The sequence below is a fragment of the Sphaerodactylus townsendi genome, linkage group LG11, assembly GCF_021028975.2.
Source record: "Sphaerodactylus townsendi isolate TG3544 linkage group LG11, MPM_Stown_v2.3, whole genome shotgun sequence".
Taxonomy (NCBI): domain Eukaryota; kingdom Metazoa; phylum Chordata; class Lepidosauria; order Squamata; family Sphaerodactylidae; genus Sphaerodactylus; species Sphaerodactylus townsendi.
In genome coordinates, this window is record NC_059435.1 from 8,349,190 (window position 1) to 8,364,043 (window position 14,854).

The following is a 14,854-nucleotide window of genomic DNA, read 5'->3' on the forward strand; positions in this document are numbered from 1 at the left end:
GAAAATAAAGGATCGTACAAAGTGCCTCACATTTTCTTGACTCACATTTTCCAAATAGGCCCCTGAAACTGCAAGCTAAACATACCAAAACCAGCAGTGGAATTCCTTCTGGAGGAAACAGAACAGCGAGGAAGGGGCACCCGCAAATCACCCATTTTCTGTGATGGCTATTGCTGAAAAGTTTGTTGCTCAAAAGATGGTGGTAGCTTTTATTCAAGGTCGGTGATTCAATGGCTTTTAAGTAAGGCAAAAGTAGGAAGTCCTCCATTTGGAACCATTACAATCACCCCAATCGGCCAGCAATTGTGGCACAATTTGAAGGTTTCGCTTGTCGCTCTTAAGGGAGATAATGGCAGAGAATTTGACTTTTGCTCCCTGAAGATTGATTGCCAGGTTCTTGCAGTACAGAATATAGGTGATAGAATCCTGTATTTTTTCTTTTACCAAGCCGAACTTTATTTTGAGATGTGGAAATCTTAAAGTTAAACTGGTCCTTTCCTTAGCTTTGTCTTTTGCCTCTGGAATTAATATTTTAAAAGGCTGAAGTTATTCATTCACATAAGTAACCTGGATAGCAGGGCTTGTTTCTGGAAAATATAACACCATATTACAAGTAGGATCAGATCCCACAGGCCTGTCCTGTTAGTGGAAGGGCTTTCTTCCCATGGGTGGCGGCCATCTTCGATGCCAAAGAGCTCCTTCAGCCTGAGTAAAACACCTCCACTGGCAAAATCAGTCAGTGTCATGTGAAGAAGAAGAAGAGCTTGAAGAAGAAGATTTATACCCCCCTTTCTCTCCTGTAGGAGACTCAAAGGGGCTTACAATCTCCAATTGTCCATGCTGGCAGGGGCTGATGGGAATTGTAGTCCATGGACATCTGGAGAGCCACAGGTTGCAGACCCCTGTCCTAAACAATAAAGCGCTAAGGACTCAAATGCCGGACGACAAACCCTCATGAGTCCTACTGCTCCTTCATTGATTGGAGTTTGTCGCCCGGACATTCAATTCCCCACCTGCAGAGCAGCGTGTAGCTTCCCACCTCCCCTAGACAGCTAGGTGTTCCACCTCCGGCCCCTGATCCCAGAAGCTGCCAAGCTCCCTCCCCACCAACCCCCCCACTTGACTCCAGCCCGTGGCCCCCGGGCCCCATTGCTCCTCGGCCTCCCCCCACATCCAGCCAGGGGTCTGTGGAGCACGCCCCAAGAGGCCCTTGCCTCCCCCTCCCACCCCAACCACCCACTGACCTCCCCCTCCAATCTCTAAACCTTTCCCTGCCACCCACCCTCCCTCCCTCCCTTCCCCTACACACAACCAGCAAGAGCTACCTGATCCCAATCCCCTCTCATCCTATCCAGGCCCCCTGTCTTACCCTACAGCAGTGATGGTGAACCTTTTCGAGACCGAGTGCCCAAATTGCAACCCAAAGTGCCAACATGGTAATTTAACCTGAATACTGAGGTTTTAGTTTTGAAAAACCGGTTATTTGAGGCTCCTGAGGCGCAGCAAGCTATTTGGGAGTAAGCTTGTGGTAGTGCAGTGGCTTTGTTTTGGAAGCTAACCGTGCAACTCTTTCCAACCCGGGTGAACTCACGTGACCCTAGGAGGGTTTCTACTCCAGAAGCAAGCCTCCCATTGCCAGCAACCGAGCTTTACTTCCCAGGTAAAGGATCACGATTTAGTCTCCTTCTTATTGAAAAATCAGTGGGGTTTCTAACAGCGCTTAACAGGGTGACCTACACTGCTTCCCCAAAACTAGGTCTTAGATTTAATGCTAATAATCGAGCCCAGCGGCCCAGGCCAGCCTAGATGTGTGGGGAAGGGGGTGGGGTGGGGGTTCTGCACGTGCCTACAGAGAGGGCTCTGAGTGCCACCTCTGGCAACCGTGCCATAGGTTCGCCACCACTGCCCTACAGCTGGCTTTACTGCTAGTCTCTTTATATTACATTTATTCCTTCCCCCATCGTGATTTTGATATATCACAGGTTGGCAAAAGAAATTAAATGGGAATTTTTAGGGAATTTTGTGAAAGCTGTAGATGACACAAGAAGGCCAACAGACAACACAGAAAAATGTTTAGAAGCTTCAAAATGCATAAAAGATGTGTACAGTATTGTATAATAGAAATATAATTTATCTTTCAATACCAAAAATGTACACAATTTCTGTTTAAAAGTCAAAATTTTTTTTAAAAAATTCAGACTTCTTCTCTGGTACGAAGGGAGGGTCAAACATTTTTTATCTAGATTTCAGGGAGCCCCGTGCCCTTAACTGTAGCAATGTGGAAGGGATAACTATATTTCTGACTACTAAAGACAGGCACAAGAAGATCCGGATTCTGTAGCAAGGATTCACAACAGTATGCACACAACTTCAATTTTTACTTCAATTTTTGGGAGAGTCTTCATAAGAAATGGCGAAGTATTTTTTCTTTAATATATATTTTATTTCCCCCTGGGTCTGATTAAAGTTGAATTCATGTGACTAAACGTGGGCTGACCCAGGGAAGTCTCGAGGCAACCCGGGCAAACTGTAGCCCCGGGCAAAACCTGAGTTGGTTGTCCCCCCCCCCCCCCCCAGGCAGCCACTCCACCATGACCAATTTTTTTTGCACCAGGACATTGGTACCTGCAGGGGGTGCATTGTTAGACATACCAGCACCAAAACTTCAGCATATCATCAGGAGACTGCCGTTATGATACCCCCCAAGTTTGGTGCAGTTTGGTTCAGGGGGGCCAAAATTATGGACCCTCAAAACTGTAGCCCCCATCTCCTATTAGCTCCCATTGGAAACAATGGGGGATGGGGCACCCTCTTTCGGAGTCCATAACTTTGGACTCCCTGAACCAAACCTCACCAAACTTGGGGGGTAGCATAAGGACAGTCTCCTGATGATACGCTGAAATTTTGGTGCCGCTAGCCTAAAAACTGCGCCCCCTGCCGGCCAAAAATGGAAAACCACTAAAATACCCAAAAACGAACCCAGCATTTTGATGCCCCCCACAAGGTGATGCCCTGGGCAGCTGCCCACCTTGCCCAATGGGCATTACGCCAGTGTCTGGAATTCAAAGGATGAAATCCTCACGGGAAGCATTTCTGTTACGAAATCGGATCTGAAAAGCTAGGTGGGGCCAAAACAAAAGTCCCACCCGATGACCTTCCAGACAGCAGTGCATGCAGGGAGGTTACAGAGCTCAGGTATCTAATCTGAGGGAACTGGGTTTGGAGCCCCCAGCTCTGTCAGCTTCTGAGCTGTGGAAAATGGGGGAATTCAGATTAGCCGGTGCACTCCCACACACGCCAGCTGGGTGACCTTGGGCTAGTCACAGCTTCTCGGAGCTCTCTCAGCCCCGCCCACCTCACAGGGTGTTGGTTGTGAGGGGGGAAGGGCAAGGAGATTGTAAGCCCCTTTGAGTCTCCTGCAGGAGAGAAAGGGGGGATATAAATCCAAACTCTTCTTCTTCTTCTATGTTCCCTGATCTTCTCTAGGGGTGTGATTTGAATTGAGGGGTGGGACACTTGCGAACACCCCACGCGAACACCCAAAGTATAGATTTCCCCCTCCAACACCTCCTTTGTGTTGGTAGTTTCAGAGAGTAGAGATGCAGTAGAACAGCTAGACCCAAGTCCAGCAACAAGATTTGGGGGGGGTATAAGGTTTCAAGAATTAATGCTCCCTCTCTCAGATACCAAAGCTTTCCTTGTTACGTATCTCTGTTGGTCTGCAGTAAGAACATTAGAACACAAGAACGAGCCAGCTGGATCAGACCAGAGTCCATCTAGTCCAGCTCTCTGCTACTCGCAGTGGCCCACCAGGTGCCTTTGGGAGCTCACATGCAGGAGGTGAAAGCAATGGCCTTAAGAACACGAGAAAGAGCCTGCTGGATCAGACCAGAGTCCATCTAGTCCAGCTCTCTGCTACTCGCAGTGGCCCACCAGGTGCCTTTGGAAGCTCACATGCAGGAGGTGAAAGCAATGGCCTTAAGAACATGAGAGAAAGAGCCAGCTGGATCAGACCAGAGTCCATCTAGTCCAGCTCTCTGCTACTCGCAGTGGCCCACCAGGTGCCTTTGGGAGCTCACATGCAGGAGGTGAAAGCAATGGCCTTAAGAACATGAGAAAGAGCCTGCTGGATCAGACCAGAGTCCATCTAGTCCAGCTCTCTGCTACTCGCAGTGGCCCACCAGGTGCCTTTCTTTAATGGAATCCAGTAGTACCAGTATAAAAGTTCAGTAGCACCCACTAGTATGCGTATTGATCTTACTGGTGTCTGGCATGTCTCCCCATACGCACACCCCTGGCTCCCCGCACCCAACTTATGGCAGCCAGCAGGGAGGGCAGGAGAGGGCGGTGCTCAGGGGGGCAGCTCAGACAGAAAGGGCAGAAGTCTGCCTGCTGGGAAGCAGGGAGGACAGAAGCCAGCCTGCAGGGAGGGCAGGGCACTACAGCAGGGGGGGGGGCAGGCAGGCACCGATGCCACCCACCACGGAGCCCCGCCCCGCCTCCCTGCAGGCTGGCTTGGGGGGGGGGCATGTCCCCATTAGCAGTATGACCAGTGGTGGGATCCAAAACTTTTAGTAACAGGTTCCCATGGTGGTGGGATTCAAACTGTGGCATAGCGCCAATGGGGTTGGGTGGGGCACGACAGGGCGTTGCCGGACATTCCGGGGGCGGGGCATTCCTGGGCGGGGCTGTGGCAAGGACGCAGCCGCTGTGCCGGTCCTTGGGCGGGAAACGGATGCACGCAGGCGCAGGCTGCCACGCACGCCGGTGCACCTCCTGCTAGACTGCTTCAAGTTCTGCGCACTACTGCTGAGAGGAGGGGCGTAACTAAGGCAAAAATCACGTGGCAAAATCACCCATTAGTCACCCCCTCTCGGCACACACAAATAATTAGTCACCTACTCTCGGGAACCTGTGAGAACCTGCTGGATCCCACCTCTGGACCGTACGCCACTGAGCACCATACAAGAGATCAACAAGATTTGGGGGGATATACAGCATGGCGTAGTGATCAACAGCAGCAGACTCTAATCTGGAGAACTGGGTTTGATTCATCACCCCTCCCTGTGAAGCGTTGAACCGCTCACGGTTCTCCCAGAATGCTCTCAGCTCACGCAGGGGAAGGCAATGGCAAACCACCTCCGAATGGTCTCTGCCGCTGAAACCTTATGAGGTTGCCATAAGTCAGCTGTGACCTGACAGCACACACTCACACACCTTGACTCTTTGGCTCCTTTCCGGGGCGACATCTAGAGACCGGATTACGCCGGTCTTATACCAACTACACTGGCTGCCAATCGAGTACCGGGTCATGTTTAAAGTTTTGGTACTGACCCTTAAAGCCATTCGCAGCCTTGGCCCTGCTTATCTGAGGGACTCAGCTCTCCCTATATCGCTTTCTCTCAGGCCCCTCCACCTCATCGGGAGGTGCAGGCAGACTTATCACAGGTGATCCCTCGGCGCTTGGGCGATCCGGCTAGCCTCTACAAGGGCCAGGGCTTTTACGGCTCTGGCCCCTACCTGGTGGAACAGGCTTCCAGGTGAGATCAGGGCCCTGCGGGACTTACAGAGTTTCCTCAGGGCCTGCAAAACGGACCTGTTCCGCCAGGCGTTTGGCCAGCCGGGATGATGTCAACTTCGCCATAAAGAACATCTGGCATCCCGTGGGTACACAAAGGGGGGAGGGAGGGGCTGAAGCCATCTGCAAGTTTTAGTATTTTATGTATTATTATGATATGTTTTTAAATTGTTTTATGACTGATGGACACCGCCCTGAGCCTTTGGGGGAGGGCGGTATAGAAATATGATAAATAAATAAATAACTAAATAAATAACAGCTTATAACCCCAAAATCTTGTTGGTCTGTCAGGTTCTACTGGAGTCCAACTTAGCTGCTCCCTTGCGTTGGCCCAATTAACGTGTTAAAGGTTCTGGCAAAAGCGCACTTATGTTGCTTTCTGTGCCGTGAAATGTGTAAGCGGTGCGCGGACCCTCTACAGAAGGCCTCGGCGGCTGTATGAAAATCCCAGCGTGAAACAGAAAGGCTTGTTTGGATGGGCCCCCTGGGGGAACAAATGCAATCTATTCGCACAACAGCAGATGAAATAATATGCTCCGGCCCTCCTTCCCCCCCCCCACCCCCATTTAACTTTTCGCAAGCCCTCCCTGGTCATCCCTCCTTCCCGTTTCATTGCCTAATAGTTAAATTCCTCGCTCGGTGTAATTTGGTGCTTTCAGGACAGTGGATCAGAAGCTATTAATGAATCGCCATTAAGGCCGCCCGGCTGCAGAGTGGAACAGATGAAAGCCGTGTTGGGGGGCCCTGATTACAGACATTAAAATGGTGTGCATTGGCGCACCGCCGCTTCTCAGCAGGAACCGTCCCTCGTAATTCCTTTGCATCTTGTCGCAGCAGGGGAAGATTGACAGGGCTGGAGACCGTGTCAACAGTGCCGCTGTGAATGTTGAAGAGGGAACCAAAAAAACTTGGGGTAGGTCGGGCTCTGCTCCTGCTGGCGAATCAATGGCACTCTGCCTCCCAGCAATCTTCTGTATTAACCCCATTGATCGGCCGTCTTTACTGCGAAGGAACCAGCAATTAAGGAAATAAGGAAGAAATGACACATAGGTAGAGGGGGGGAGAGAGGGGAGGAAGGGAAATCAATCTTTCTCATAATGTTCTGTCACATCCCAGTGGCCAGGGAAGAATGTCTCTGGCCGAAAGGAACATTTGAAAAGATGCTCGGTTGCTGTTTGCAATGGGATGCCTCTGCAAAGCCCAGGAAAGGGTTAAAAGGATGGGTCATGAAAGGAGGCCAGCTGCCGGGGCAGAGCAAAACCTAGAAGGGTACCAGCAGCTGGCTGGCAGGTCCAACACGTACCTGGGAAGGGAAGGGAAGAAGGCCCGTCCGAAACGATGAGGTGGATTTCCAACCAAATTCATTCAGGTATTTGCTTTCATAGTTCAAAATACAATTGGCAAACGATAGGGTTGCCAACGATAGGGCCAAATACAAACAAGATGGGCTTGGTACACAAACCGTCCAATACAAACGAAAGCTGTGCCGAATGATACCAATCGCTAGGTTATTAATAGCTTTAAGCAGTGTGGTTTTATAAAATGAAACACTGCCTCATAAGCAGTGGTGGGATCCAAAAATTTTAGTAACAGGTTCCCATGGTGGTGGGATTCAAACTGTGGCGTAGTGCCAATGGGGCTGGGCAGGGCACGACGGGGGCGTGGCCAGGCATTCCTGGGTGGGGCATTCCTGGGCGGGGCTGTGGCAAGGACGCAGCCGCTGTGCTGGTCCTTGGGCAGGAAACGAATGCATGCAGGCGCAGGCTGCCACGCACGCCGGTGCACCTCCTGCTAGACTGCTTCAAGTTCTGCGCGCTACTGCTGAGAGGAGGGGCGTAACTAAGGCAAAAACCACGTGGCAAAATCACCAATTAGTAACCCCCTCTCGGCACACACAAATAATTAGTAACCTACTCTTGGGAACGTGTGAGAACCTGCTGGATCCCACCTCTGCTCATAAGTAACCCATTAGATCTTTACCTACACTTCAAATCCTAAAGATATCATGTAACATATAACAATTGTTGCTCTTAAATAGCAAATGATCTCACTTCAATTCCTCTTAAAGTAAATGTCCAAAGAGAGATTCTCCAGTCAATTTAATGGGTTGATATTGCATAGTGTCACGTAGTTTGTAATTATCCTCCTTCTCCGGTGGCGTAATGCCAAGGGGGCGGTCTGCAAATTGGTTGTGATACTGGGAAATAGTCAGACCTCACTTATCTCGGTCTTTTGCCTTGAAAACCCTCTGGGGCACAGGTGTCAAACTCGCAGCCCTCCAGATGTTATGGACTACAGATCCCATCATCCCCTGCCAGCGTGATGCTGGCAGGGGATGATGGGAACTGTAGTCCATAACATCTGGAGGGCCGCGAGTTTGACACCTGTACTCTCGGGTCATCATAGGTCAGCTGTGACTTGAGGACACTTTCCACCCTGCATGCAGGGGTTTCTCTATCACGATCAGAAAGATGAAAAGGGTTTGTTCATTTTTTAAGAAGAAAAAGAAGAGTTTGGATGTATATCCAGCCAGACTCAAGGTGGCTTACACACTCCTTTTTCTTTCTCTCTCCACAAAAGACACCTTGTGAGATAGGTGGGGCTGAGAGAGTTCTGAGAGAACTGTGATTGACCCAAGGCCACCCAGCAGGCTTCATGTGGAGCAGCGGGGAATCAAACCCGGTTCTCCGGATTAGAGTCCACTGCTCTTAACCACTACGCCACGCTGGCTTTGAAGGACTGATTTTAAAGTAAACATTCTTCAAACCGTTATTATGAAGCGTTTGGAACAACCAGATAATGCTTGTCGGTATTTTTGCAGTTACATTTGTGCCTTCACGTTCCTAGCGAAGTGATATTGTGGCGAGTTTAATTGTTCTGTAATTAAAAAGTTTTTTTTAAAAAAAGTTCAATATTCTTGAAAGAGAATGTCGCTTTAAATAACACTGCTAGGGAGACATTCACTTCTTCCGTGCATCTTTCTTCTAATCATGTGGCGAATCATCCAAGAGAACTGGGATATATTGACCCATATTTACTAACCGTGCCTTTATCTTAGGACCTCTGGTGCAATAGACAATTCGATACGCTACAAACGTTAGTTTATATTTAAAAATTCAAGGGGTCAAAGGGAATCTGAGTGAGAAAGAGGCTGCAGCGTTTGGGACTCTTTAGTTTGGAGAGGAGATGTCTGAGGGGGGATATGATTGAAGTCTATAAAATTATGCATGGGGTAGAAAATGTTGACAGAGAGAAATTCTTCTCTCTTTCTCACAATACTAGAACCAGGGGGCATTCATTGAAAATGCTGGGGGGAAGAATGAGGACGAATAAAAGGAAACACTTCTTCACGCAACGTGTGATTGGTGTTTGGAATATGCTGCCACAAGGAGGTGGTGATGGCCACTAACCTGGATAGCTTTAAGAAGGGCTTGGACAGATTTATGGAGGAGAAGTCGATCTATGGCTACCAATCTTGATCCTCCTTGATCTGAGATTGCAAATGCCTTAGCAGACCAGGTGCTCGGGAGCAGCAGCAGCAGCAGAAGGCCCTTGCTTTCACATCCTGCATGTGAGCTCCCAAAGTCACCTGGTGGGCCACTGCGAGTAGCAGAGAGCTGGACTAGATGGACTCTGGTCTGATCCAGCTGGCTTGTTCTTATGTTCTTATTTTCAGGGTAAAAGCTTTCGAAAATCAAAGCTTCCCTCGCCGGATGGATGCCAAGGAACGGTTCTGAGGAAGGGAGCTCCTTTGACCCTTGAAAACTCATACCCCCAAAATCTTATTCGCCTCTAACATGCCACCGGACTTGAATCCAGTTATTCCTCTGCAGACGAACATGGCTACCATTGAAACGACTTCTATTTAAAGCCGCACTCCGAGCAAGGCTGCTCGTCTTTCCGAATCCAGTTCTCAAAATCTGGAGAGGCGTCGTCGGCGTGTGCTCTTCGTACCTGCGGCGAGCTTCGTCTCGTTTTTAAGCCTGCTCGTTTATAAGGCTTATTTATGCACCAGTAGTCAGAGGGGGATTGGCCAAGTGCAGCCAGGGGAAAGGCGCATCCCTGCCGGCAGACGCTCTTAAAAGGACTCCCCCTCCCCGTGCTGGCGGGCAGTGAAATGCAAGCTGGCAGCTCTCCCCCCGGCCAGCACATTCATTGGTGGATTCCTCGTGGGGTCTATTGGACTCATACAGGTTTCACAGTGGCAGGAAGTGCAGCTGCACCTGCCTCTGGTGCGGAGTCTCTGGCTTCACAGGTGGAAAATTGACACAAAGCGAGAGGGAAAGCATGGCTCGGGCCCCCTCCCCCAGCTCTGCAGACCAGCCAGGGTCTGCAACCTGTGGCTCTCCAGATGTTCATGGACTACAAATCCCATCAGCCCCTGCCAGCAATTGGCCGTGTTTTGTGTTTCACATTAAATGCAACATATTCTGCATTCTTCTTTTTTTTGTGTATTTCTGCCTTTGCCTTGGTGGTTCAAGGTGAGAGTCACCTGCCAACCAAAAGCCCCTCCGACAAGGGCATTGTTAATTTTCCTGAAATATACATCAGCTAACACACTGGAGAATGGTGCTCCAAAGAGCCACAGGAGCCACGTCAAAGGAACCATGTGTGGCTCCTAAACCACTGGTGTCACTGTCCTTTTATTTTTGCTGTCTAGTCACAGCTGATCTGTGATGATCCCGTGAGGTGTTCAAGGCAAGACTCGTTCAAAGGTGCCTGTCAGCCTCTCTCTTGCGACTATTTCACTGGTAATGCTGGTCACCTTTCCTAAACGTGAGTTGGTGCATAATTCCATTACACTCTAGGACAGTGATGGCGAACCTTTTCGAGACCGAGTGCCCAAACTGCAACCCAAAACCCACTTATTTATCGCAAAGTGCCAACACGGCAATTTAACCTGAATACTGAGGTTTTCGTTTAGAAAAAAATGGTTGGCTCCGAGGCGGGCGTTACTTCGTGGAGTAAGCTTGGTGGCAGTCGGTGGCTTCGCTGTGAAGCAACTATGCACCTCTTCCAACAGGTGAATCCTAACCCTCGGAGGGTTTACTCAGTCGTACGCCCCATTGCCAGCAACCAAGCTTACTCCCAGGTAAAGGATAGTGCTTTAGTTCTTCACATGAAAATCAGGGGGGTTTAACAGCGCTTAACAGGGTTGCCTACACTGCTTCCCCAAAGCTAGGTGTTAGGTTTAATGCTAATAATCGAGCCCAGTGGTCCAGGCCAGCCTAGATGTGTTGGGGGGGGGGGGGGATTCTGTTTGCGCGTGCCCACAGAGAGGGCTCTGAGTGCCACCTCTGGCACCCGTGCCATAGGTTCGCCACCACTGCTCTAGGCAGACGGCTGCGTAAGGTACACAGCGAGGCATGCCTAGAATCTCATAAAGGAAGCGGGATCGAATACCTTCCAGAGAATGGTCGGCTACACTAATTACATGCCATATAATAGTTGTGAGCCTATTTTAACATCGAAGACCTTATGTGCAGCACGGAGATATTAGTTTTAAAAAAAGAATGATTGATAGCTAGGGTGTTGGGTTTTTTGCTACGTTAGTAGCTAATTTTCAATGGGTGAACCAGAGACGGCATTTAAAAATCAAGATGATAATTTCACAAAAAAATGACAGTTCACAGGAAGCCCTTTTAAGTAGCAAGAACATGTTCCAAGTTACACATAGGTTATTCAATGCAAGACAATCACAGTCTAAAAAACAAAAAGACTCACATCGTGAGAATTAATTTCTTCCAAAGTTAATACTTCTCGAATTGGATTGCTTTTCTGTTGTCGTATATAATCTGCTATTGCGGTCACTGATCTTTGACCCCGATATTCTCTCTTCATCATCATTCCATTCCGGAACAATTTTAAAGTTGGATACTTGCTTATCCGGTACCTTTGGGCTATTTCAGCTGAAAAGCAAAAACTGTGCATGAAAATGTATATACACATTCAGAAATGCACATAGAACACTGGTCTTGAATCAATAACTATCTGTTAACTAGAAGAAGACTTTATTTACAGTCAATGACCAGATATATTACAAATCTCCAAAATATCTACAACAAAACAAGAATGCAGATATCTCTCCTGTATTCCAGCACTATCCATCTATATATCATTATACTTTTTAAACACACCAAACAGCATAAAAATACTAAACAAAACAAAAATATCTAGGGGGGATACCATATTCAGGTCATTTTTTTCTTTTTCATAATGAATAGACAGAATTTTGCTACCCATTTAGTAATATTCTCCTTCTTATCTTGTAATAGTTTTTCACAGCAAACTATCAGAACAATATGTCATTTTGTGTAGTAGATGTGACAGGCATTTTTTCCTTGCCTCCTCATAAAGGGAACACTTTAATAACATAGGCTCTATAGTTTCTACAGAATTCAGAGAGCAAGAACATAACCTTGCAGCATACGGTATCTTTTGATATTTCCCTTCTAAGACAGCAGAAGGTAAATGTACACTTCTTGCAAGAGTAAAAGCTCTCCTTAGATCTTTATTATCCAGATAAGTTAAATAAGGAGCAGGGGCAGTGATATATTTATGTGTATAGCATAGAGGAAAATATGAATATCTTGCCAGATCAGACTGTCGTGATACATCTTTGATTCTTTGGGTAAGTTCACTTTTAAAATGATCCCAATTTTTGATCATATCTGTTAACTAAGAGAACATCAGAGAAAACAACAAATATCATGCCCATCTAGGTTTCTATAATATGGAACAGTCAGCCCCCCCCCCCCCCCCGATTATCCTTTACAGGCTAGATGTCTGTATAGATGCACCCTGGTGGTCAAAACAATAACCCTTTATTAAATATCATGTTTACAATATGGAAAGACATTGTCAAACACATTTTCAAACCCTTAGCATAACTAGAGTTTAAGTGAACCACTTCATGCCATTTATGTAAGGTTGGTGGTTAGTGTGTGTGTTTCTGCTCCGCCAACCTGACCTTGGCACATTCTTTGCTCTGGGCTCTGTGCCCAGGTTGCTTAGCCTTGCTATGCTTATCGTGTGTGATTGCAGCTTGAGTCTTTGAAAACCTGCTTCTACTCTGTTGTGGGAACTGTGCTTGGGAGTTTCGGGGGAGTTCGGAGAAGGGGGCCATCGTGTCCATAAAAGCGACATGTTGGCTCTGTGAAGTCAGAATCCGCATTCCGTGTGTGTGACCGTTGAAGTTTATGGAATAAATGAACTGAACTCAGTTGCTTTGTTTCAAGTTCTTTGAGGTTCCTTACGTTATGCGGATTCTCACAAAAAATCCATCTTCAGACTGATCCTGGTCAATTACCACCCTCCGTCTGTTGTGTGAGTCCCAGGTGTCAACCAACATGCAGGGACTGAACCCCGAGAGTTCGTCGCAGTTGGAGGGCGACAAGACAGTGGTAGCCCCCATAGAGGGTTCCCTGTCTTCCTTCCACACGACGGTCTCTCTGGAGGAGCCAGCGGAACCAGTCTCCCTGGTGACCCTCTCCAAGCCCCGGCTCAGCCGGAGCGTGTCCTTCCTCCAACTGCAAGAGCAAGTGGAAGAAGATCCCCTGATGGCCCGACGCACGGTTTCGGCCGGGCGCCTAGAGGTGCGTCAGGATTTCTACGATCCCGGTGGCGGGGTGTCAATGGATCGTGCCCCTTTGGAGCGACATTTCACCACCCGACCCAATGTGGATTACAAACCGGTGATGCGTAGAGTGGAGGAAGAAATTGGGGTCTGCACCATCCATGGAGATACTCAGGAATCGCTGGCAAGATTCCTGGATCAATATCTCGAGGATCCCCCACCGGAGGAGCATTGGCAGAGTACCGGCGCGCACCCTAAGACCTCACGCCTGCCGCCAGCCGAGGAGGAAGTGGTGGAGATACCTAAAAGCTCCAGGGTCAGGCTCACCTTCGCAGAGGACACCCGTAGCCGCGAACTCCCGGACTTAACGGAACTCGAGGGGGCGACTGCCCGTCCACTCGAGGATGCTGGACTCCCTCAGAAGAGGTTCGAATTTGGGGGAACCTCCACCGCAGCGTTGGCTGCTATACAACGTCCCCCCACGGCAGATTCGGGTCTCTGGGAACAGCTCGAGGCCCTCGAGAGGTCCAAACGTGATTGGGAACAAGAACGGGAGGCCCTCGAAAGGGAAAGCGAGGCCCTTGAACAAGAAAGGGTGCAGGAATGCGAAGCTTTCGAGAATGAGCGGCTGGCTTTCGAACTGGAACGCGAACAACATCGTCGGACCATGGCTGCGGAATTATCACATGAAAGGGGTGTTCTGAGGGATCAGTTTATTAAAGATCTCACTTCCCGTGGTCAGGCCCTGGAACACTCTAGACTCGAGCTCCAGCGTCAACGTGAATGTCTTAGGGCTTTGGAACATCACGGAGAAGCTGAAGCGGCGATGCAGCGCAGAGACCGCGATAGACTACAACAGGACCGAGAAGCTCTCGCACGTCGAGAGAGAGAACTGGCTGCGAGAGAGGCGTTGCTCCAGAGGGATCTTAGAGCAACTCAACCGTCCCTGCCCAACACCGGCGATGCGACACGCCTACCCGGCGGTCCCAATCGTCCCGTCCAGCAACCAGCGGCTCCATTGCCCCAATGTAGAGTGCTATTACCAGTTCAGCCTCCCCCCGTGCAACCACCTCCGGTAGCCCCACCTCCGCCCAGACCGGTCCCGGCTCAACCGGGGCCGCCAATGGCGGGTAGAGGCTACCCCCGTCCTCCCATCCCTGCACGTTTCGACGGTACGGCTGCACGTCTGCCATATTTCATCTTGCAACTAGACGCACACATGCTCGAATTTAACGACCTCTATAGATCCGAAGCGGAAAAAGTGCGGGACATCGGATCTGTATTGGATGGGGAAGCTGCCGAATGGTTTGTGCAACTACACGAACCAGTGGGGGCACCTGAACTTCAAACCGTGGCGGCCTTACTCCAAGGACTAAGACTGCGCTTCCAAGATCCAGAGGAAGTTAATAAAGCCACTCAGATGGTTAAAACGCTTAAGCAGGGCAATAAAACGTTCGCAGAATTTGCCCGAGAGTTTCGTCTAGCAGCAAGCAAACTTCCAGACTGGCCCGAACGCATGAAGTGTGAATATTTCCATGATGCAGTCGACTCGGAAATTTGCACCTGGGCCTGCATGGTGCGTGAACCACAAACCATTGCTGAATGGATTACAGTCGGAAACCTGATTGCAGCCCGACTCAACCGTTCTAAGTCGGGAAAGAGCGCACCTAGCAAGCCCCCTGCTAAATCAACAGCAGGAG

The 14,854-nt window shown here is 49.2% G+C and overlaps 1 protein-coding gene across 1 annotated transcript in view; it reads right to left on the minus strand.

The window, feature by feature from the left end:
• Positions 1–5,993: 5,993 nt before the first annotated feature.
• The window catches only part of ERP44 (endoplasmic reticulum protein 44), a 42,003-nt gene continuing 33,142 nt past the window's right edge, over positions 5,994–14,854 (minus strand). Inside the window, exons 5-6 of the mRNA XM_048510424.1 lie at positions 11,303–11,487; positions 5,994–6,062 (exon numbers count right to left, since the gene is read on the minus strand). Of these exons, the coding sequence (XP_048366381.1) occupies positions 5,994–6,062; positions 11,303–11,487 (254 nt within the window). The remainder of the gene's footprint in view (positions 6,063–11,302; positions 11,488–14,854) is intronic.